Source organism: Calliopsis andreniformis, chromosome 10 (genome assembly GCF_051401765.1).
Source record: "Calliopsis andreniformis isolate RMS-2024a chromosome 10, iyCalAndr_principal, whole genome shotgun sequence".
Taxonomy (NCBI): domain Eukaryota; kingdom Metazoa; phylum Arthropoda; class Insecta; order Hymenoptera; family Andrenidae; genus Calliopsis; species Calliopsis andreniformis.
This window is the reverse complement of record NC_135071.1, coordinates 20,506,706-20,528,518: the sequence shown is the minus strand read 5'-3', so window position 1 is coordinate 20,528,518 and position 21,813 is coordinate 20,506,706. Positions and strand designations below refer to the sequence as shown.

At 35.1% G+C, this 21,813-nt stretch overlaps 3 protein-coding genes across 8 annotated transcripts; 2 read left to right on the top strand and 1 right to left on the bottom strand.

Moving 5' to 3' along the window:
• Positions 1 to 303: 303 nt before the first annotated feature.
• Positions 304 to 3,875, top strand: Prp40 (pre-mRNA processing factor 40). 4 transcript variants are annotated; one of them, XM_076388038.1, is made up of 8 exons: positions 304 to 438; positions 733 to 961; positions 1,038 to 1,431; positions 1,516 to 1,953; positions 2,035 to 2,503; positions 2,589 to 3,224; positions 3,294 to 3,437; positions 3,512 to 3,875. In XM_076388038.1, the coding sequence occupies exons 1-8, from the start codon at positions 436 to 438 to the stop codon at positions 3,707 to 3,709; spliced, it is 2,511 nt and encodes an 836-aa protein (XP_076244153.1). In that variant the 5' UTR covers positions 304 to 435; the 3' UTR covers positions 3,710 to 3,875. The 4 variants fall into 4 exon arrangements, with proteins under 4 accessions (XP_076244153.1, XP_076244152.1, XP_076244151.1 ...); XM_076388037.1 differs by having other exon boundaries at positions 1,041 to 1,431; positions 3,291 to 3,437; positions 3,512 to 3,870; XM_076388036.1 differs by having other exon boundaries at positions 3,291 to 3,437; positions 3,512 to 3,870.
• A 95-nt stretch (positions 3,876 to 3,970) lies between these two features.
• On the bottom strand, positions 3,971 to 21,665 carry Spoon (A-kinase anchor protein spoonbill). 3 transcript variants are annotated; one of them, XM_076388043.1, is made up of 8 exons: positions 21,529 to 21,665; positions 16,355 to 16,434; positions 14,601 to 15,392; positions 14,015 to 14,530; positions 13,718 to 13,933; positions 13,502 to 13,632; positions 13,350 to 13,428; positions 3,971 to 5,404 (listed from the first exon to the last, which is right to left on the bottom strand). In XM_076388043.1, the coding sequence occupies exons 3-8, from the start codon at positions 15,346 to 15,348 to the stop codon at positions 5,325 to 5,327; spliced, it is 1,770 nt and encodes a 589-aa protein (XP_076244158.1). In that variant the 5' UTR covers positions 15,349 to 15,392; positions 16,355 to 16,434; positions 21,529 to 21,665; the 3' UTR covers positions 3,971 to 5,324. The 3 variants fall into 3 exon arrangements, with proteins under 3 accessions (XP_076244158.1, XP_076244159.1, XP_076244157.1); XM_076388044.1 differs by lacking the exon at positions 16,355 to 16,434 and having other exon boundaries at positions 3,971 to 5,207; positions 5,361 to 5,404; XM_076388042.1 differs by lacking the exon at positions 16,355 to 16,434.
• P5cdh1 (delta-1-Pyrroline-5-carboxylate dehydrogenase 1) lies at positions 4,188 to 9,435 on the top strand. The gene is made up of 7 exons (XM_076388045.1): positions 4,188 to 4,370; positions 6,754 to 6,967; positions 7,060 to 7,494; positions 7,584 to 7,994; positions 8,088 to 8,266; positions 8,338 to 8,526; positions 8,594 to 9,435. The coding sequence occupies exons 1-7, from the start codon at positions 4,327 to 4,329 to the stop codon at positions 8,826 to 8,828; spliced, it is 1,707 nt and encodes a 568-aa protein (XP_076244160.1). The 5' UTR covers positions 4,188 to 4,326; the 3' UTR covers positions 8,829 to 9,435.
• Positions 21,666 to 21,813: the final 148 nt, after the last annotated feature.

Here is a 21,813-nt window from a genome sequence, read left to right as displayed (position 1 = left end):
TATTGACTAAAAAATTATAAATACTTGGCGATTACTCTTTCGGTAAGTGAGAAATCCAATGCATTATATAGGGTGGCTTAAAAACCTTCATTATTAAAGAGTGTCTTATAAGAAGCAAAAGTTTATAACCATATTTTCCGATATATAATATAGAAGTTGAACTATTAGAAATATTTAGTTATAATTTCAATTTACTTTTTTATATTACATTTAATTTAAAAAAATTAACATAAGTATAGTTTTTGTAGTCACCATGTATATAATTTAGTATACTTTCTTATGATTGGGTAGAATTTAGTATAGTTTATGGTGCGAAGTAGTGTGTTGCTTGCATTTACGTTTGATTTGTAAAAATAAAGTTAATAATTCTCAAGAAATAATTTTTATAGTTTCAATGATTTGACTCGTAAGAAGGCCAGTTTTATTTTTAAGGAAATGGTAAGATATTACTTACATATTTGACAAATATATAATGATTAATAACCTTACTTCTCACAATCAGCCTCATAGATGACTCTTTTTTAATTTTTAATACTTAAAAATACTTAAATAAGTGAACTATAATTTGTAAAGAGAACAATATATTTAATACATATTTGGTTATTGTTTTTATAGTCATATTTATTTAATAATTTGTTTGTTTGCATGCGATATAAAATAAGTTTTTAAATTGTGTACACTAGAAGACTTTAAATGTCTTATATTTTTGTTTTATTTTGTGATATGTTATAGGCTTCAAATGATGGTATACCACCACCTGCTGCAGTACCTGGGTTTCCACCAACAACTCCAAATATTACTTCTAGCTTTGTGCCCCCTATTATGCCTGCAGCACCTTTCATACCTCCTCCTAGTCTGCCACCTGGTCCACCGGGTATAATGCCTCCACAATTTTCCATACCTCCTCCTGGTTTTAGTTTTCCAATTACTGCTGCTCCTCCACCCGATGCAGGAGTTATAGGTTAATACTTTTATTTAAAAAAAACATTTATTCATATTTAAATCTATATTTTATTTAAATATTCCTTGTATTTCAGCAGCACCTCCTCAGATGACAGCGTCAGCTATTCCACCCCCATCACCAATAGCAAACGAAGCTGCATCTACTGTTCAACCTATCACAGTAGCAGAGAAAAAGACTGATTGGACTGAACACAAAGCTCCAGATGGAAGGACATATTACTATAATAATGTTACAAAACAATCTTTGTGGGAGAAACCAGATGAACTGAAAACACCTAGTGAATTACTTTTATCTCAGTGTCCTTGGAAAGAATATAAGTCAGAGAATGGGAAAGTATATTATCACAATGTAACAACTAAAGAGTCAAGATGGACTATTCCCACAGAATTAGAAGAATTGAAAACAAGAATTGCAGCTGAAGAAGCTGCTGCAACTGCAGCAGCAGTTGTTGCAAGTGCCACAAACACGTTAGTAAGAGTTAGAAGCAATAAGTATCAGTATTAAAGACAGAAATTGATATCAAACTGTAACCAATGTCTTGGTCTTTTCAGAATAGTTCCTGTAGCCATGCAACATTTATCTCCAAATGTTGCATTAACAAATGCATCTCAAACTAGTACACCAGAACCAGGTGGAAAGTCTGCAATTGAACAAGCCATGGCTGCAACACTTGCAGCAATAAACATTCCTACTCCTCCTGCAAAGCCAGATGAGGATAGCAATTCTGCCAAAGGATCAGCAAATGACAGTCGTACCAGTACTCCTGAACCAAAAATGCAATTTAAGGATAAAAAGGAGGCAATTGAAGCATTCAAAGAGTTACTGCGAGAGAGAGATGTACCGTCGAATGCTACATGGGAACAGGCAGTAAAATTAATTCAAAGTGATCCTAGATATCCACAGATGAAGAAATTAAATGAACGTAAGCAAGCATTCAATGCGTACAAAACGCAAAAGCTTAAAGAGGAACGTGAACAAGAGCGATTGAGGTAAGTAATATTGTATAATTTTATGAGATGAAGAGGATTTATGTATAAGAAAAAGAAGACATAACACATTATATCAAACAGATTAAAAAAAGCGAAAGAAGATTTGGAACAATTTTTGTTAGAAAATGAGAGAATGACGAGTACAACAAAGTATTACAAATGCGAAGAAATGTTCGGCAACTTGGAAGTATGGCGAGCTGTAGGCGATTCCGATCGTCGGGATATTTATGAGGATGTTATCTTCAATTTGGCAAAACGCGAAAAAGAGGAGGCAAAGCAGCTAAAAAAACGAAATACAAAGAGACTAGCACAAGTTTTAGATACTATGACTGATGTTACATATAGAACTACTTGGCAAGAAGCACAATCATTACTTTTACAACATGCAGCATTTGCAGAAGATGCAGACTTATTAGAAATGGACAAAGAAGATGCTTTATTAGTATTTGAAAATCATATACGACAATTGGAAAAAGATGAAGAAGAAGAGAAGGAACACGAGAAGAAACGCAGAAAACGACAAGAGAGAAAAAACAGGGACGCTTTTATAGTAAGTATAATCAATTTTTTGTAATTTTCATTTTTTCCATTTTAATTTTTATCAATTTTTTATAGCGATGATAATTACGTTTCAGAGTTTACTTGACGAACTTCATGAGCAAGGAAAATTAACGTCGATGTCACTTTGGGTAGAACTTTATCCAATGTTATCAGCTGATTTAAGATTTTCAGCTATGCTTGGTCAGTCGGGATCAACTCCATTAGACCTCTTTAAGTTTTATGTTGAGGATCTGAAATCTAGATTCCATGACGAGAAAAAGATCATCAGGGAAATTCTGAAAGACAAGAATTTCGAAGTGCAAGTTAATACAACTTTTGAAGAGTTTGCAACTGTTGTATGCGAGGATAGAAAATCTGCGACATTAGACGCAGGTAATGTAAAATTGACGTACAATTTACTGCTCGAAAAAGCTGAAGCACGGGAAAAGGAGCGTGTAAAAGAAGAAACTAGAAAGTTCAAAAAACTAGAAACGGGTTTCAAGAATTTATTGAAAACTCTTAACGTCGATTATCAAATGACTTGGGACGATGTGCGAAATAAAATTGAGGAAGAATCAGATTTTAAAGCGATCACGTTAGAAAGCGAAAGAGTTCGAATTTTTAAGGAGTATCAGCACGAACTCGAAGAAAGTTGTAGTCACCATCATATTAGAAGTAAAAAGAAGAAGACGAAGAAGGTGAAACGAAAATCACGATCTAGGTCACACAGTGTAAGTATAGTGTGTAATTTTACAATCAAAATATTTTCAGTGAGTAATTGTATTTGGTTTTGTCAGGAGTCTGAAGGTAGTGATAAGGGTTTAAAGAAGAAACGACATAAATCGCGTTCACCAAGTATCCCTAGTAAATCAGATAGTTCTGGATCTGATACTAGAAAATCAAAAAGGAAGAAGAGTAAAAAGAAGAGAGGTCGTAGCCACTCTGTAAGTATAAATACATGTAACACTTTTCATACTTTTTATTTAGCTGAATAATTTAGTATGATATTTTCGTACAGCGTTCGCATTCGAGACTTCCGTCTTCTGAAGAATCACCAGAGAGGAAACGGAAAGAGGAGAAGCACAGAAGAGCTTCAGCCCACAGTGAAGGATCTGTTACTGAAAATGCTGAGCATCACGAGCTGTCCGAGGACGAATTAGAAAAGCAAAGAGCACAGTTATTACGCGAATTGCAAATGCAACAAGAAGATAACTAAGAAGAAATCGATCGCCGATGATGCTTTATGTAACTTATTAGATTATTACGATATTAAACTTTGTACAAACTGAATTATATACCAGCATTATTAATATATCATCGAAACTCCTTCAAAATTCACACTGGATAAAGTAAGAAAGCACACGTTATGGTAACAATGGCTCACTTTCGTGTCAGCATTTCTTTTATCTACGTTTTTCAGTATGACATAAGATAATAATCGATTCTCGAAAATGATAATGAATAAAAGATTAATTTTATTTTAAAATTGTTTATCGATCAGTATAGAAAAAACTAAGAAGACGTGCAAAAACGTTTAACAATAATTCTGGTCACTTATTTTTCACGAACACCTTATTTTTCGTGACCTCATTACGGCCCTGTTTCATAGTCGAATTGACGGAGGGTGGGGAATATGTGGGGGAAGGTTTGGCTCACTATTTGCTCGATGGTAGCCGCGGTCGTCGTAGTTTCGACCACGACAATTCGCTATTCTATTCGGTGTTCACGGTGATTGTTGCAAAGGAAAACGTTTCGACAAAATCTACTTGATAAACGTAATAAGTGTACATGTAAAAAATTACGAAGGAAAAGTGAACGATACGTAAAAAAACAATGTTGAGTATTTGCCGTCAAGCGTTAATAGCTAACAGTCAAAAGTGAGTACCGAAAATATGAACTGTTACGGATGGAAACGCGCGTCGACGGATAGACTAAATATTGCACGATTCCTGTTCCCATTTTCTGCAAACGTATGAACCGTGCAGTAATATTGATTATTTTCGTGCATTGACACGTACTATGTAACATTCGTACAAGTTTTCAGAGTAAATGAAGAGGCGCGCATGCATGTAGATGTTAGCTTATTGCTGTGTTATTGGTCCTCCCAATTCGTCTTCTTCGTCTGATTTCCTCTATCCTTGTATCGTCCCTCTTTGTCTAGGAAAAGGATAGGCTACCTTTGCAGCCGCTTGGAATTTTCCACTCTAAAAAACCACGCACGAAATTGTCTCTTGACAGTTTGTTGACCAACATTACTGACAACCTTCGTCTGTTGCGTTCTTTTCGTGCAAACATTCAAAAATTGCCTCGACTTCTTTCAGTATAAACATTCATTTTTTTTATTTACATAAACGTTAAGTTATGGTTCGTTGTAAATATGATAGATGTAACGCTTCTTTCATTTATTACAATTATTTTTGTGAAAGTGCAAGCTGAGGTGCATTAAAGCTGTTGCATTAAAATGCGCGAGGCATTCAGCACCCTGTAACTTTTACATTTTTTACTTTACCGGCAACGTATTATGTCACCTATATGTACGCGGTGTCTCAGAAAATTCTGCATAGCTTTCGAACATCTGTTCCACATCTTCTCGTAACTTTCAAGTATTGTACGAATTAACCATTATTCACGAAGTGTACAGATTGTGCAATGCGAAACAGCTTTGCATATGCTCCATGGGTTATTCTTTTCGTTCTGCGTCAAGCACGTCTTTTCTGAAATTATTCAGGATTAGGTTTAATAGATATTGTGTCGCACATACATTCGTAAATTGAAATCTGACATGTTCTAGTTTTACATGCCATTCATATTAATCCACAATAAAGATTGTATTAGTGGCATTTAACAGTTCTCGAATCGTATATTACTTTGCTATTCTTTCCTTCTGGCGTGATACGACGATGTAGGAAACCTGTAACGAATAAATTACATTGTGAGTATGGAATGTTGCAGTTAATTTTTTTGAATAGAAAACAAACGATGTTATGCATACAAGTAAATTATCTGAAAAAAGTGGAATGATGTTTTGGTTAAATTAGAAGGATCTGAATTTTTGTAATGAATCGAAATCCTACTTGGCTTTGCCTCGTTAGATCGAATTTTTTAGGACTTCCTGTATCTCGCTATTAATTATCAAGCGATTTAAGTAAAATTGATTTTAAACTTAATTGGTCATCTAAGTAGAAATGTTGAATATATTTTATATACTGAGAGATCTGTTTCGTTCGAATTTATAGCTGTATTCTTTACGTGTACAAATGCGTCCTTGAAACGTGATATTTTTATACACCTATACACATTCATGCATAGGACCATATGCTGCCATACACGATGCCGCTTGTTCATAAATGTGTAAATTACACAACGGAATTTGGTGTGATGTCCTCGATATTTGCTAATCGATACGCGATCTTTTTCAGCTCACAGCCATTTCAATTCTATTTTGTTCAGTAAACGCAAAACAGTTTCCCCTTTTTGCATTGACGATTAAAATAAAAAATTCAAAATTCTTGTATTCGACTTAATCTATCTTTACGATCGAAATGAACATATCCCTTTATTTCGGTTCAATCATTTATTGGCTTTTTATGCTCGATGAATCTGATAACTGTGTCGAGCTAATTTAATTAACATCGTTGTTGTCATCCACTTCTGCCCTATGTAATTAGTAATGTAACGATAACTGTAATAACATGGGTCACTAAGTTCTGTTACATAATCTTTGTGACCGCGATATTGCTTCGACACAAACGAGAAAGTTTAAAATAACATTTTTCTTCAGAATTAAATATCCTTTTTCATTTATATAACTCGCGATATTTTGTCACAGAGTGTAAAAACGAATTCTTATGTCTTTTAGTTGTGGGAAATTGCCAAGTTTCAATTTTCATTTTTAAGAAAGTACAAATATAAAATAAGGATAGAGTTAAATGATAATCCTTTTTTGTATACTAGTGAATTATAGGAAAGATAGCATGCTAATCTCTGAACATTTAGGGTGAAGATAACAGATTCAGTTTTCACTGCAAAGTATACAGATAAATATTTAGAGATGATAGGGGGCAGGTCTTGAGAGCTAACATTTGTTCAGTCTGTAGATCTTATTATCTGATACATATGAATAAATAAAAACATAAGAGTATTTGTAAATATTGAGTTAACAAAGATGAGAGTAGCTCAAAAAAATTGAATGTTAATTTAAGACTATTGCACTAATAAACGCTATATATCCTGAAAAACATTTCTGTTTTCTTTTTACAGAGTTAGCACAAGGTGTTTAGGTACAATAGTACCAGTACCAAATCCTCCTGACTTTCCCCTTGAAAATGAACCTCTACTTAGTTACAAGAAAGATAGCCCTGAAAGGGCAGAGTTGGAAAAAACATTGGATAAAATGTCCTGCGAATGTGAAGAAGTACCTCTGGTTATTGGAGATCAAGAAATTAAAACTGATCTATGTAGATATCAAGTTATGGTAAGGTATACATTGTGATAATAATAAATACACAACTGCTTAATAATAAATATGTAATTAGTGATACACACAGTAGAATATATGTGTTATAGCCACATAATCACAAAGTAAAAATTGCAAAGTATCATTGGGCAACACCTGATCTAGTCAAGAAGGCAATAGATGTTGCAGTAAAGGCACAAAGGGAATGGGAAAAATGCCCAATTGAAAAACGTTTAGAAATCTGGTTGAGAGCTGCTGACCTTATGGCAAACAAGTATAGGCAGCAGTTGAATGCTGCTACTATGCTTGGACAGAGTAAAACAGTTATTCAAGCAGAGATCGATAGTGCAGCAGAACTGATTGATTTCTTTAAGATGCATGGATATTTTGCTAAAGAGGCCTTAACATACCAACCACTTTCACCTAATCCCAAAGAAACTCTAAACTCAATGAGGTATCGTGGAATGGATGGATTTGTTGCAGCAGTATCACCTTTTAACTTCACTGCCATTGGTGGTAATCTTAGCTATACACCTGCATTAATGGTTTGTATTTTTGCTGGTTGTTTCAATCCCCTAGATTCTACGAAATAAATAAATTAAGCTCTTGAACCTATTTAAGGAATTCTTTTCAGGGAAATACAGTTCTTTGGAAACCGTCTGATACAGCCTTGCTTTCTAACTGGTGGATTTTCAAGATATGTAAAGAAGCTGGTGTTCCGCCAGGTGTAGTTAATTTTGTCCCATGCGAGGGTCCCGTATTCGGTGACACTATAACTGCTTCACCATATTTGGCTGGAATTAATTTCACTGGATCAGTACCGACATTTAATCGCTTATGGATGCAGGTTGGGAAAAATTTGGGAAAGTATAAAAACTATCCCAAATTAATAGGTGAATGTGGTGGCAAAAATTATCATTTCATACATCCAAGCGCTGATGTGGAATCGGTTGTCAATGGAACCATAAGAAGCGCCTTTGAATACAATGGCCAAAAATGTTCAGCTTGTAGTAGAATGTATGTGCCAGAATCTTTGTGGTCTGATGTATGTATGATTTCATTTTGTAAAACAGAAATTGAACTTCTCAATGTAATTTTTATGAAATTGCTTTTAATGGTTAAATATTGCTGTGCTTAGGTAAAAGAGGGTCTTTTATCAATTCGCGATAAGCTCAAAATTGGCGATGTTAGAGACTTCACTGTGTTCACTGGAGCCGTCATAGATGCTACTGCATTTAAGAGGATATCCGGTTACATCAAACACGCCACACAATCACCAAACTTGGAAATTATCGGTGGTGGAAAATACGACGACTCGTATGTTTCTTTATTTTCGTGTCACTAAAGCCATCATTGATTTATTCTTTTCAATACATTTACCGTTTCAGATGTGGATATTTCATTGATCCAACGATAGTAGTAACAACAGATCCAAAGGATAAAATAATGACAGAAGAAATATTCGGCCCTGTATTGACAATATATGTCTACAAAGATTCGAAACTTGATAAAGCGATGAAATTAGTGGAATCCTCAACACCCTATGCTTTAACTGGATCGATATTTGCACAAGACGAGTAAGCATTCCAATTTACAAAGAGTATTTCACTAGAGTGTATTTCATTATATGGTGTTCCTTTACAGAAATTGGGCAAGAAGGGCACTCGAAGAATTCAAGTACACGGCTGGTAATTTTTACGTTAACGACAAATCGACAGGATCGGTTGTTGGCCAGCAACCGTTTGGCGGAAGTCGAATGTCTGGTACAAATGATAAAGCTGGTGGCCCTCATTATGTCCTTCGTTGGGCATCGCCTCAGTCGATTAAGGAAACATTCGTCCCATTACGAGAATACGATTACCCATATATGAGATGTTAAGTATAAGCATTTTGTTAAACAGCTTGCAGTAATCGACCAGTAAATATGTGTATACTGTGCCGTATTATCTTTTATTGCAAATTGAGAAATCGTCGATATTCATAGACTATTGATATAAATGGCAAACTATCTGTATGCATTTTTTCGTACGTGGATTCATTAAATTTGTGCATATGAGTGACTATTTGCACATACATGCAAGTAGGTTGTGCTTCGTAGAAATTTATGCTGTAAAGCAGAATGTCTGAAATTCAAAAATAGCCCAGATATGAAAGAGAAGATTCGTCGATTGATATTCACTGTATCGATCAATACACTGATTAATATTGCTTTTTTGTTTGATGCCAGTATTGAAGTGATGAGACGGGCATCAGATTTTTATGATTTTAAAAACTAACGCAAGACCACTTTAATATCTGCTGCTACTAGACGAGAGATTATGTCACGCATCCTTGCAGCATGTAGGATTTATACAGTTAAGATGAATTTTCAGTACAATAATATTTTAATATCTCAGGAATTATTATATACACGATCACGAACAAAGAGGCATTTCTTTCTTTTCCTTCATAGTGCATTGTAACGATGTATGAATTTTTACAACAATATAGTTTGAAACACGATGTCGTCAATAAACAGTACAAGATGATCGACAGACATAACATCCGGGGGTGTGCTTGGAGAGTTGTGGTTGAATGCGTACGATTGTTAGAAAAACCGCTGTTTTTCTGACCTTTTTTATAATTATACGTAGATCGTTTGCATGGCCGATGTTAAATCTGTGAACGTGCTGCCTGAACATTCGTTTTACTGTGTAACAACGAGACAATATGTAGAAAAGCGAGAAAGGACACAGTAAAATGCAGAAGTTACCCATAAATTATGTTATCGTGCCCGGTCGTCGATCGTTCGGGCACTGGTTATTGTTAACAGTGTGACTGACAATGAGATAAATGCAAGTCTTGCAAGTCGAACGGTGATTATTGATTAAAGATACGATAATATGTTAGATGTTGTGACTGATGTTACAATGTAATTGATTTTTAGTGTATCATATCAATAAAATATTATACAATTAGATGCTTGTAATATAAGTTTCTGAATAGAATTTTGTAGATTGTTCAGTTTCACTATTTAGTTAAAAACGTTGAACGTTTTATTTATATTACGGTATGAATATATATGTCATTTTAGTTGCGAAGATGAACAAACTTATTTTTGTATTTAGTTACAGAATAATTCACCAACGTTAATAAATACAATTATCAATATGTACACAAGAAATCATTGATACTACATTGTATACCAAACTGTACTATGATTCATGAACAGTTCAACATTTTCATATAATTCATCATATAAAACCGAAGTAGAACTTGTAAAATATATTATGTAATAAGGCGGTGTAATAAAATTACTATTTATTGTTTAAAACTAATTTTATAAACTTCCTCATTTCTTAACCTATACAATTCGAAAAATTTATTTATTTATATATTCCCAATTTGACAGTTTGAAGTATTTATATACTTCATAATACAGTGTCTTGCCATACTATTAAACAAAATTTACTTATTTATTGCAAAAACAGTATTTAAAGATTTAACTAAAAAAGAATGGAACTGGTTGTGCCATCTAGCGGTGACGCTTGGGAACTAAAAAATTTAAACCTGAATTAAGTTCCCAGCTTCACCGCTAAACGGCGTTAGGGTTGCGTCTAAAAAATCGCGGAAAAAAGACATGTCGGTGGCGTCCTAGAACTAAAAGTTAATTTTTAAAATTTAGTTCTAAGAAGACATCGCTAGGTGGCGCCTTAACACAATTGCTGCATTTTTGCAATAAATAAACAAATGCCACCAATTTTTGTTATTGTATAATGATACGTTGAGCCCCTAAAATGATTCTACATCATCATACTTTCTTTCGGTAATCAATAAACAAGTTTTTTACTCAATTCAAGAATTATCTTCCTCTGGGGATAGAAAATAAAAATAACATGATTAAAATGATCCAAATTTAATGAAAACATCGAGAGATTACATTGAGGTATATACAAAATGGACTTAATTTTGTTGGCAATGACAAATGAAAGCGTAAGGAACTCGAATGATGCCGGATGCTGCGATCAGCCATGTTCTATGTACATGTACGCAACGGAAAGACATGCGTAAGGTTTAAGAGATAGATATAACAAAATGATTAACTGTATTTCCTGTGTTTGAAGAGGAACATACGCAAAATGCTAAAATAATGTTTGTGTAGCGATTTCGTTGCGGTACATATCGGTGAAAACCATCATTACTGGTCAACATAAAAAGTTATTCAAATGAATTTGAATATTCTTATTTCGCTACAGCTGCAATTTTACATCCAACATACTCACAGTTAAATATGAGCGGCTTAATAACTGTTTATCCTATTGTATATCCCTAGAAATATATTTCTATTAGTTTACGTATCAACAATAGTAAAAATTAACATGTAACAGTTTTGAAATTCGCATTTCTGCCGCCTGACTACATTCCTGAAATTACAAATTATTTACTTCTCATTTTCTCATTTCGTATTCTTCACTTTTTGTAGAAAAACACACGCCACGATTATTCAATACAATTTAAGATTAGAAACGGTAAATGAAACGTTCGAAATTATTCACTAGACATTATTATAATTAAGGTAGAAACTGTATACAATCGTATAATTCTCTGCAAGACATCGTTATGCTGAAAATTAATTTGCATTCTCAAGGTCCGCTCATCGGAAGTGTATCCAATTAAAAATTCAGGTAAATTTTTTCTAAGAAACTTTAACCGGAAATTTTAGAGAAGACAACAGTTCACTTATCGCGAATATGGAAGCAAATTATAAGGAAAAAATCAGTATGATTTACCGACGTAAAAATAAAAAAATAATATATATAAAATGTATTCTTTCTTTTGCTTTAATTATTGAAAAATAACTCAGTTAATCGATCAACGTATATATATCTATATATATTTATATATGATAAGCCTCTAACGTTAAAGTGTATAGATAATATCGATAATACAGCTTTTCAACAATTTCGAGATAGCAATCGCAATCTCTAGGACCATTTTGGTCCTCAAAAATTCAAGATACATAGAAATATAACACGAAAAAAGGTCGAAAAATCTAAATAATGTTTTGATATTATTCAGAGGAAATAACTTCGTTTTACAAAATACGTGTATCGAAAACGTTTGTTTCGAAGAAGCAAATTTTTATCTGTAATAGGTATCACGGTTTTGTAGAAGCGAATTTCCCGATTCGTCTGGAATTGTTACAATACCAATCACTTTTCTTTATCAGTGTTTGAGAAATGTAAAATATATACATGAATTTATTATCTTTTATTTTGTCATATTTATACCCGTGTAGAGCTAGCTAGCGTCTATCCGTTCCTTACCTTTTTTTTAAATTATTATTACTATTTACCGTTAAGGTATATTATAAATATTTTATAAACAAGAGAAGTAATGTTACACTATATACAAAAGTATGATCATCAAAATCTGTCTACAGGAAACTAAATCTGCAAAATGCAATACACGGTTGCATTCTTTTACTAGTAACAGTCTGAGTTTTTGTATTTGACTTGTTCCTATCTTTTTCCCTTCGATATGAACTAACTGTTACGGTTTCTAAATTGATTACCGAAGCCGCCTCAGTGTCATCTATAGGATTCGTCCCATGTATGTTTTTCGTACAATACAAAAACGGTAGTTTCACGAATAAAAGTGTCACGGAGAATATTCATGATAATTTTCTTCAATCCAGGAGAAATTTCCCTGCTCAACTTTTCGCTACACCTTACGAAAGTACGTTTGGTACAGTATCATACTGTAAAAAAGCTGTTTCTACGTTATAAATCGTTCGAATATCATTAAATGTACATAAATGTCCTTTTTTTTTATTTCTAATTCCATATTCTTACACTCATCTTCTTCGTCCTTAGAATGTGGCGTTTAATAGATTTTTATACTATATTTTATATTTTTAACGCGTGCACGAAAATGTTCTCGTTTGTTCTAGCTATTAATTACAGTAGAACTTTTCTCTGGCCCGTTATCGCGGTAATGTTTTCAAATGAAATATATAGTAATCATGCACGTGCGGATACCACATTCTGAACGTAACTCATGTTTGTACTTGTCATAAATCATACATAAGGAGTATTTATAAGTGTTAAATATTATTTTCGTTTTTTAATGATACTGAATGTATATGAGAAGACAACGCACCGTGTCATGTAACTTGAGCAAAGCTCAATGAATGTTAAATGAAAGATAAAGTGGAAAAATTGTTGCTTTTCCTAACGATAAATGAGAAATATTCTTAATTTTTCCTCCGAGTGTATGAAATTATGTTGCATGAAATCGTTTTGAATGTACGCGAAATTGTGACTAAAAACGTATACGATCATGAATTATCATCGCACAATTTTTATACAGCTTAAGCTTTAAAAAGACTACCTACTCGAATCTTATGAAAACGATATACCTTCTTCTGGTACCATGCTATCCAACGGGACGGGATCCGCGAACCCACGGGCTATTAACTCATCGGCCAGAGATATTACCTGCGATGAAGACATTGTAAAATGAACTGCTCAAATGCATGCAAATTTGTACTTGAAAATAATGTTTACTTACCCCGTGTTTGTGAATATTAAGATATAGATTAACATATGTATTCGCGTTGATGTAGCCTTCAATTTGAGCTTGACCAACAATACCATTACACACTTGTGCAACTACATCGTAAGCCTCTTTACTCCACTCACCTAACGTAAGACATATAATTAAGGCATAAGTTAAAGGACCGTTAAAACTAGAGGCTAAACAATAAAAAATGATAAATACACTTACCATTTTTTGGTTGAACATTCGCGAGAAATATTTCAATTGCTTGGAATGGTAATGTGAGGTAATCTGATCTGATTTTTTTTATGTCTGCATTACTAACAAACCAGTAGCCCCCATGGTCCACCAGTCGTACAACGTGCTGTTCGCCAAGAGGATCTGGTTGTTCAACGTATACCCTGACCCACTTGTCATACCATTTTGTGACTAAGATCATACCTCCTGTGTAATGTAAAATTTGAGCGATTAATAATAAGAAGATTGATTAAATTACTAAGTATGTCTGATATAAAATCGACTTACTACTAAGTTCATCTCGATCTACTGAAGGCGATTCTGTCGTACTGTATAATTGTGTCATATTGTAGTCTAAAACCCGTAAAGATGGGTATGTAGGGTGAGTAGGAAGCTGTACGAAGAATCTGTTTGGTTTTACTATATGACATACAACGACATCATTATTCACCCCTTCCACTAAGGACAACTGCATCAATTCTGTGACCCATGGCATCTCTTCTGGTACTTTGTATGGTGAAATTTGCTCAAGAGTGATTTGTGGATATTTCGTTGCTGGAAACCTTTGTCTAATCATATCCAGAGCAATATCAATTCTATCTGCGGAACCTTCTATAGCACAAATCTTAAAATCTCTTGACGAAGGGTGTCGTTTAACAACTATGTGCGCTTCGGTTTTAACCCGAACGCTTTGTAAGAAACTGCCATTTCGTCCGATTAATCTTCCAACTAAATGCTGTGGTATATTGAATTCGTATAATATTGGAATCGAGTTGTCCTTAGTGTGACCCTTGATACTTCCTCCTGAAATAAGGGCAAACTTAGTACAACAGCATAATATCTAAAATCTATTCTAATTACTAATTGGATTTACCTTTTCCACTGTCTGTGCTTCCCTCACTTCTGGCTTCATCTGTAACGCTGCCTTCTAAAACTCCAGACACGGGACTATGATTAGCAGAATCTCTTTCAGATAATGCTTGCGCTTGAGCCTTGGCACTATCTTTCAATGGAGTATCGGCAGATGCTTCATTTTCTTCTGTTTTATTAACAAGCTCTAACGAAGTATCATCGCGAGTTGACTTCGGTTCCTCCTCTTCAGCAACGTTTTCAAATATCTTCAATATTTTGCCACTATCTGTGGCGTTTTCCAAAGAAGACGCACTTCTGCTTCTAGCAACCATATCGAAATTGCTTATTTTAGGATTGCTGCCCAGTTGTATCTCCATCTGGTTTGAGGAAGACTCCAGGTAGCTGTACCACGCGCGATTGTCTTTAGGAGTTTTTGAGCGCGTACATATTGACTGCGAACCACTCTTTCTTTGTGGAATATCTAAGCTCTCGCTTCGTTTTCTTGGACTACAAACGATTTCTTCTGTTGGTAGACTGGAAGAATTCAGTGATAACGTCTCATCAATTTGAATGCCAGAATCATACAAATCTGAGCCTGGTTTTGACAAAACAGCCTCTTTCTTGAGATCGACGAGACTTTTGTTATTACAATCTGTAGTTCCACCTGGATCAGCTCTGTCTACGCGACGACGTTTGTACCAGAGGAGGCCAATGATGAGGGCAAAAGCAGGAAAACTCCACTTTATAACTTGGACATGAGAAGTTGACATTTTTCAAGTCCACTGTAATTGTTGCTATCGAGGAGCCTTTTAATCTGAAACATAAAAACTGAATTATTTATTTTGCGGTAAATCAAAGTCATTTATGTTACTCTAATCATGTGTTGGTAAACAGGTGCTTTGAATGGGTTAGAATACTATTGAAAATAACGGTGTAACAATGCCCTTACGCGGATTGTGCGAAGTGGATGAAATTTAATTCTCATTTAAACTCTTCGTTTTACTCGGTTTCCTTTGCTAATTGCCGTTTCGCGAGCGTAACTTCCGGCTACAAGGAGCACTCACACGAATAATGTACAGAGAAAAGTGAAAAATTGCTACGATTTCATATTCGAAAGAAATTATCTAAAGAAATATAAAAGCTTGACTTTCAAATGTAATATAATTTTAAATAATCAAAGAAAATGTTACATAAGCTTGAATATATCACAAGCTTTCGTATTTTTTGTAAAGTACAGATGTCTCAGTTTTCAAATTTTCCATCCATTTTCGCGGGAATAACTTTCTCTCCGCTCGCTTACATTGAGGCACACTGTAGAATACATTCGCCTACGCTCGTTTACTCAGGATTTCCATCTGCGATGGCCAAGCATTAAAGAAACTATCCAATTCATTCTCAAAACTCTTAAGGAACGATATCATAATAAATATAACAAGGAAACATCCCCATAACAGTTTTTCAACAGGAAATACGCGAAACGGTACGTTAAAATAAAAACCACTTCACACATATGTGATTGTATCTTCTCTGTTTCCAACATTAATTTCCATCTACGCGAAATACACGAGGCATAACAAGCGTATAAATAACGATTATTCAAGAAAGATAAAAGAAAAAAATCTGGTCGAGTACAGAATCAATAAAACGAATTTGTTGAAACAGTTAGGATATCGAGCCAGACAAATTTCAATAGCATACAACTGGAACGAGTCAAACAGTCCTTTGGCGAAGGTCGTGCCTAATACGTTAGTTGATTAACGATAGGACAGGACTCACCCATGTAACATCCATGCTTATTTCCATCTGCGAACGTTGTTGGGTCGACCGCGTTCAAATACAGTAACTTCGAAAATTTGCTACCGAAGAGAACAAGGCTGTTAGCAAAATGGTGAGAATGGAAAGAATTCGGGGTGGCACATGAGAGAACTGAACCAAAGGCACTTTCATTAAAGCGACTGACGCGGTACTGCGGTTTGCGGAACGGCCGCAACTTTCGGGCACGTGGTAACTCCGAAGACCAGTTCGACTGAAACCGCTCACGATTGCGCAGACGCGATATCGCGTTAAGCGCCGTTCACACGGTGATAATACTGATAACGAATTATTCTACCATAGAATATTTTACTTTTCCTGTCAATATGCTGAATAGAATGATTTTGATCAACAGAAAGAAGGACCTTAGGTAGTGTAACTCGTAAAAAATGACATTTAATATTGAGATTAGTCTCTCATCTTTTATCTAGAAGGAAATGTATGAACAGATTGATGAAAGAAATTTCATTAGAAATCTAGAAAGAAGTTTAGGGATAACATCTAAGTTGCTATAGTACGAAAAGTGCAAAATGTTCGAATTAATTTTATATTTCTCCTTGCGTTCTTTAAAAGAATGTGGACGATGTCTATCGTAAAATTTGCACCGAAAGTAAAAGGATTAAATTTGGCGATCCAAGGAAGAGATTACTCAATCTGACATAAAATTATAGGTCTCCGTCGTATTGCTGCTAATGTACGACATAGTTTCGAGCAAACAGGTAGTCGCATGAATTAGTAATTTCAAGGAATTCACGTCCAAAAGGCTGTCCAAAAATTAATTTTTTAATAAGATTAAAAATGTTACTGAAAAATCAAGAACGAATTTGGATATCTCTGTTAAGGAAGTAACAAATTTTAAATGACGTAAGGCAGTTCTGATGTAAGTGATAATGAGTTGCAAATACGTAATTCATTCATGCATAAATTCTGTGCGCGATAAAAGTGCATTTACAAGTGTCATCTCCTTAACTAATGTTTTTCAAATGTTAACTACATTCCTTCTTTTACAGTTCATAATGCTAATTAAACAAATATTTCGCGATTAGTAATTACTACTAATGACCAATTGTAACAGTTATCTTAGTAACAAATAAACGACATTGACCTTTCTGATATTATATGCACATATTAAAATTGAATAATTTTTCATATTAAGAAATGTTTCGCTAACATCTCACAGCTATTTCACTAATACATATAAAAAAATGTTGAAACGAGGGTCAAATATGGAAATATTTATCGATTTACTATCAATCGTCAAAATTCCGAAGGTTCGAGGTCGTCAGTCAATTATAAGGTCACTTCTCGTAAACACGAAACGTCATGTCTCTAAACGGAAGCTCAACTAATTCGCCAGAATTACGTTTCTCTGACACTTTTGTCATAGAAAGTAATCGACTCATAAAAAGCAAAGCCTGAAATGGTGGAGAATTCCCTATTTCCTAGTTGCATATGTACGTAAAACATTCTACTTCCAACACTTACTGGCGTGCAACCGGTAAATGAACCGGTAGTCCAATTATCGAGTAATTTCATTCGGAAGGGCGAACGCCTAAAGGCTGTTTAAACTCTATTTCGACACAGGTCCGTGGCAGGAGTAAGAAAAGAGACTGGCCAAGGTGAGGCACCGCGATTTGAGATCTTGACACTCGAATAGGAGAAGGGATACGTAGCGAGCGAAAGACAAGAAGTTTAATTAAAACGAAACCGGTGATCGGCGGAAATCGGATCGGTCAGCAGTTGTCGAAGGAACTGGGTTACAATCTCAGAACTTGATGGAAGAAAAATTTGAAAAAGAAAAAATACGGAGACACACACTGTCTGGGTACATAACTAGACACTTGGTTAAACAACTATGTACGAAAGAATGAACCGATTTCCTTCTCCATTAATTCCCCTCAACGAGAGACGACAGAGTCACATTGAACAGGTTGATACTTTCAGGCTATTCGAGTCCAGTTATTAAACATGATACTATCTCGAATATCCGGATGTAAGGATATTTGGATCACGAAAGTCGTATCTAGGTCCTCTGGCCACGTAGTATCCAAGATACGAACCAATCATAACGTTTCATCGTTCTGAGACTGGCGGTCGTAGGAAATGCATGCATAAATAATAGTCAGCTCAATGGGTGGATTGGAACAGGACTTCTTTGGATTTTCATTTGTTTTTGACTATTAGTTCAGCTGTGGACAGGAGGCAGTCGTCTGACTGGTAAATTTACCCTGCAAGTTGTTACACGGACGCATATATATGCAAGAAACAGAGTTGACCGTGTGGTTCAACGCGCTCTTGGAATGTCCAACCTGCCCATGCAGTACGATGAAGTAACCGAGCCATGGGCAAAAGTATCGAGGAGAGAGGGATCGGAAGGAGGAAGAGAAAAGGCCGTGAGATGAACGACGAAAGCTACGCCAAAAAGGGACACGAAAGAAGGGAGAAAGAAAGAAAGCAGGCCTGCTCCCTCCTGAAACCCGAAACACGTTTTCGTACGAAACTTTCCAGCACGTTCTGTGGGAAATTTCTGAACCGATGACTGACGTTAGGATACTTTTCAACGAATCTTTTCAGGACCTTCCCTATTCTTCCCTAGATTTCGATGATTTCGTTGTTACAAGTAAAAAAAAAAGTTCCAGGAGTTTATTAAAGGATAATGAAATAAAAATTGTATCGCTATAAAAGTAGTAAGTACATTAATAACTACGCGGTTAAAGATCAAGGTCTTTGATGGAGAAAGAAATGCAACTAACTATGTATGATGCAAAATTCACTATCTGCAATAATGTTGTGTAAGAATTGAATGAGCGTAATAGAGTTGGTACTGATAAACGAAAGATTATGAAAAGTGTTAAATGAATTACGATGTAATTGCTGTGGCACTGTTAAGCGATCGTTAAGGGGCAAAGCAAGAAATGAAGCGGAAAAATTCATTATGACTGGTGTTCCATTTTATCAGAAACCGAGGCGAACTTATCGATAATTAGGAAGCCCTTCATTATCCTTCACCTTTTAGACTTGGGAACTAGTCGACTATATTTCTTATCGCGAGAGATTAAGGTAACTCGAGACGTGTTTGTATCGCACCTAGATTGTTTGTAGTGTTGATAAAAAAAATCTACAGAACGATAACAGTTGCGATACATTGAGGGTAAATCGAAGGAAATCTTCGTTCTTCAACCTTGTAGATTTTGTGCGCGTGCCTGACCTTGCGTAAATGTGGCTTGCTAGTGATACATATTTTACAATGTTTAAATAACATTCGATTCGTAAACATGCAACTTTGTGCCAATTTGCTAGTGTGTTTATGTTTCAAAGAATTTTAACGATGCTTGAATTACTAGTCTCTTAATATATGAGCAAGAGACTGACCCTTACTTTTGGGATCGTATTCATTAAAAAGTATGAAAATGTAAAAAAATAGCTCCAGTAAAAATCAATGTAACTTTCATAATAAAATTTCATAAAAAGAAGGATATTCTTGGCAATTGCTATCGCCGTCACGAGTATGATTAAAAATTCAACCTAACAAATATACATGATAATTTAGTTATCGAGCTGATGATACAGTGTGTCTCGATTGGAAGATTCCTTTTATTTACCAACACGCCCGAAGAAATTTCTACGAAGCGAACTTCATTTTCGAACACAGAATCACGCGATGATTCTTGTAGAACAATCAAGCGATGACTCGAATAGTAACACGGAAATAACCAATGTTGGATTCAGGGCCAACTGCCTTAGAAAGCTAGGTGCTGGTATAATCGAATGGAACGTATCTTCGAAATAGCGTGTAACTAAAACTGACTCCACAGTCTGTTGACCCTTTAAATGCCCGTACACATGAGGCGACAGCATAACATATCATAAAGCTACACGCCTGGGACGTTTCACTCGTTATACTCTCCATCGTGATTTATCACACAATATCTATTAATATAGATAACATCGACGAAATTTCAGACAAAATTTGATCAAGTTCTTAAGATATTCATAAAACTGACAATAATGAAACTTTAATTAAGAATTACAATTTGTTTCGAAAGGTGGAAGATTTAATAGAACTTAATAAACTTATCAGCGAATTTGATAATAATCAAATTTTTTATGTGTACTTGTAAAATGTTCCTTTCATTAACAGTGCTACTATTAATCACAATATGTACAAATGATTTACGCGCCTAGACTTAATTTTTTTCATTTTTGTACACAACTTGCGAGCGCTAGTATCATTATCGCGTGTTATTGAGTTCATACATAACACCCTCAACCATCCCTTAAAGAATAAATAAATGGAATCGCGTGACAAGTTTTCGATATCGATCAAAAGGTAGCGATCTTTCAGAACACATTGAATTCCAATTTTCCTAAAAAACATCTATCATACTAACGGAAGTATCATGAACTTTATGTGTAATCCAGCCTTTATGAGACGAATACTGAACATACTAAAGAAATGTGTACGAGATACTATCGATAAACGATGAAAGAGTTAACGGCCATCGAACGTTCCATTACACAAATATGCTATTTCCAGATGACGATCTATTTGATGTCATCTTTTACCGAGAACTTACAATTTCATGGCAAGTGAATTGATAGCGTAGTATAACAGAGAAAAGAATCGGCAAGGCTATACGAACTTTAATAGTGTACAAATGATGTCTCTCACACGTAATAAGCTATATCGACTTAAACTAAACTGCATGGGTTCATTCCTGATTCGACCTTTTTACGCACACCCTTATGGTTGGTGCAGTTATCGAATAAATTCCTACTGAAGCAATTAAACACTATGCAAATGCCTACACGCCACGAGACGCGTTATTAGCTTCAAAACTACCGAAGTCTGTTCGATTTTCACAATGATATGCCAACATTCCGGTCAGCCGAACTTCTGTGAAGCAACTATGGGCCGCCAAGACCGTATCAACCACAACCTCCCATATGACTACTACGCGGATAGTAGTCTAATCGATGAATAATTGTAGCTATTTAACTGAACGAGAGAACTAAATGTCATGACGAGTTCATTTAACAATTGCACGCGTTTTATGTGACAATGAGAGAAAGATAACAAAGGAAAGCAGCCAGTAGAGTCGCGTGAGCACGAGGTCCGCGTATGACGATCAACGTACCTGTGTAATTACTGACAAATCGCCGTGCAATCTCTTTCTGATCTTCTGTACGTGTTCACCTGACAAATACAACGAATTTTCAACCACACCGAATAGTCAACTTTCCTCGGAATTCGTAGAAAACTGTGCCATATAATCGCAATGTTTTTCCTCGCACGCAAGACACAATATGGCGGTATAAATTCGGATGCAACATGTCCGGTAGAGTGCGATCGTCACGCCACGCAGCGGCATGAGATCAATTAATCGTGGCGCTAAATCACTTTGGATTTGAAATTGCAGTCT

Coding starts and splice junctions, on each gene's coding strand:
- Prp40 (XM_076388036.1), top strand. Junction 962..1,037: donor ACCCGATGCAGGAGTTATAG/GTTAATACTTTT, acceptor CTTGTATTTCAG/CAGCACCTCCTCAGATGACA. Junction 1,432..1,515: donor GTTGCAAGTGCCACAAACAC/GTTAGTAAGAGT, acceptor TGGTCTTTTCAG/AATAGTTCCTGTAGCCATGC.
- P5cdh1 (XM_076388045.1), top strand. CDS start 4,327: ATGTTGAGTATTTGCCGTCAAGCGTTAATAGCTAACAGTCAAAA. Junction 6,968..7,059: donor TATGTAGATATCAAGTTATG/GTAAGGTATACA, acceptor TATGTGTTATAG/CCACATAATCACAAAGTAAA. Junction 7,495..7,583: donor GCTATACACCTGCATTAATG/GTTTGTATTTTT, acceptor AATTCTTTTCAG/GGAAATACAGTTCTTTGGAA.
- Spoon (XM_076388043.1), bottom strand. CDS start 15,348: ATGTCAACTTCTCATGTCCAAGTTATAAAGTGGAGTTTTCCTGCTTTT. Junction 14,531..14,600: donor AAGCACAGACAGTGGAAAAG/GTAAATCCAATT, acceptor CCCTTATTTCAG/GAGGAAGTATCAAGGGTCAC. Junction 13,934..14,014: donor AGATCGAGATGAACTTAGTA/GTAAGTCGATTT, acceptor TACATTACACAG/GAGGTATGATCTTAGTCACA.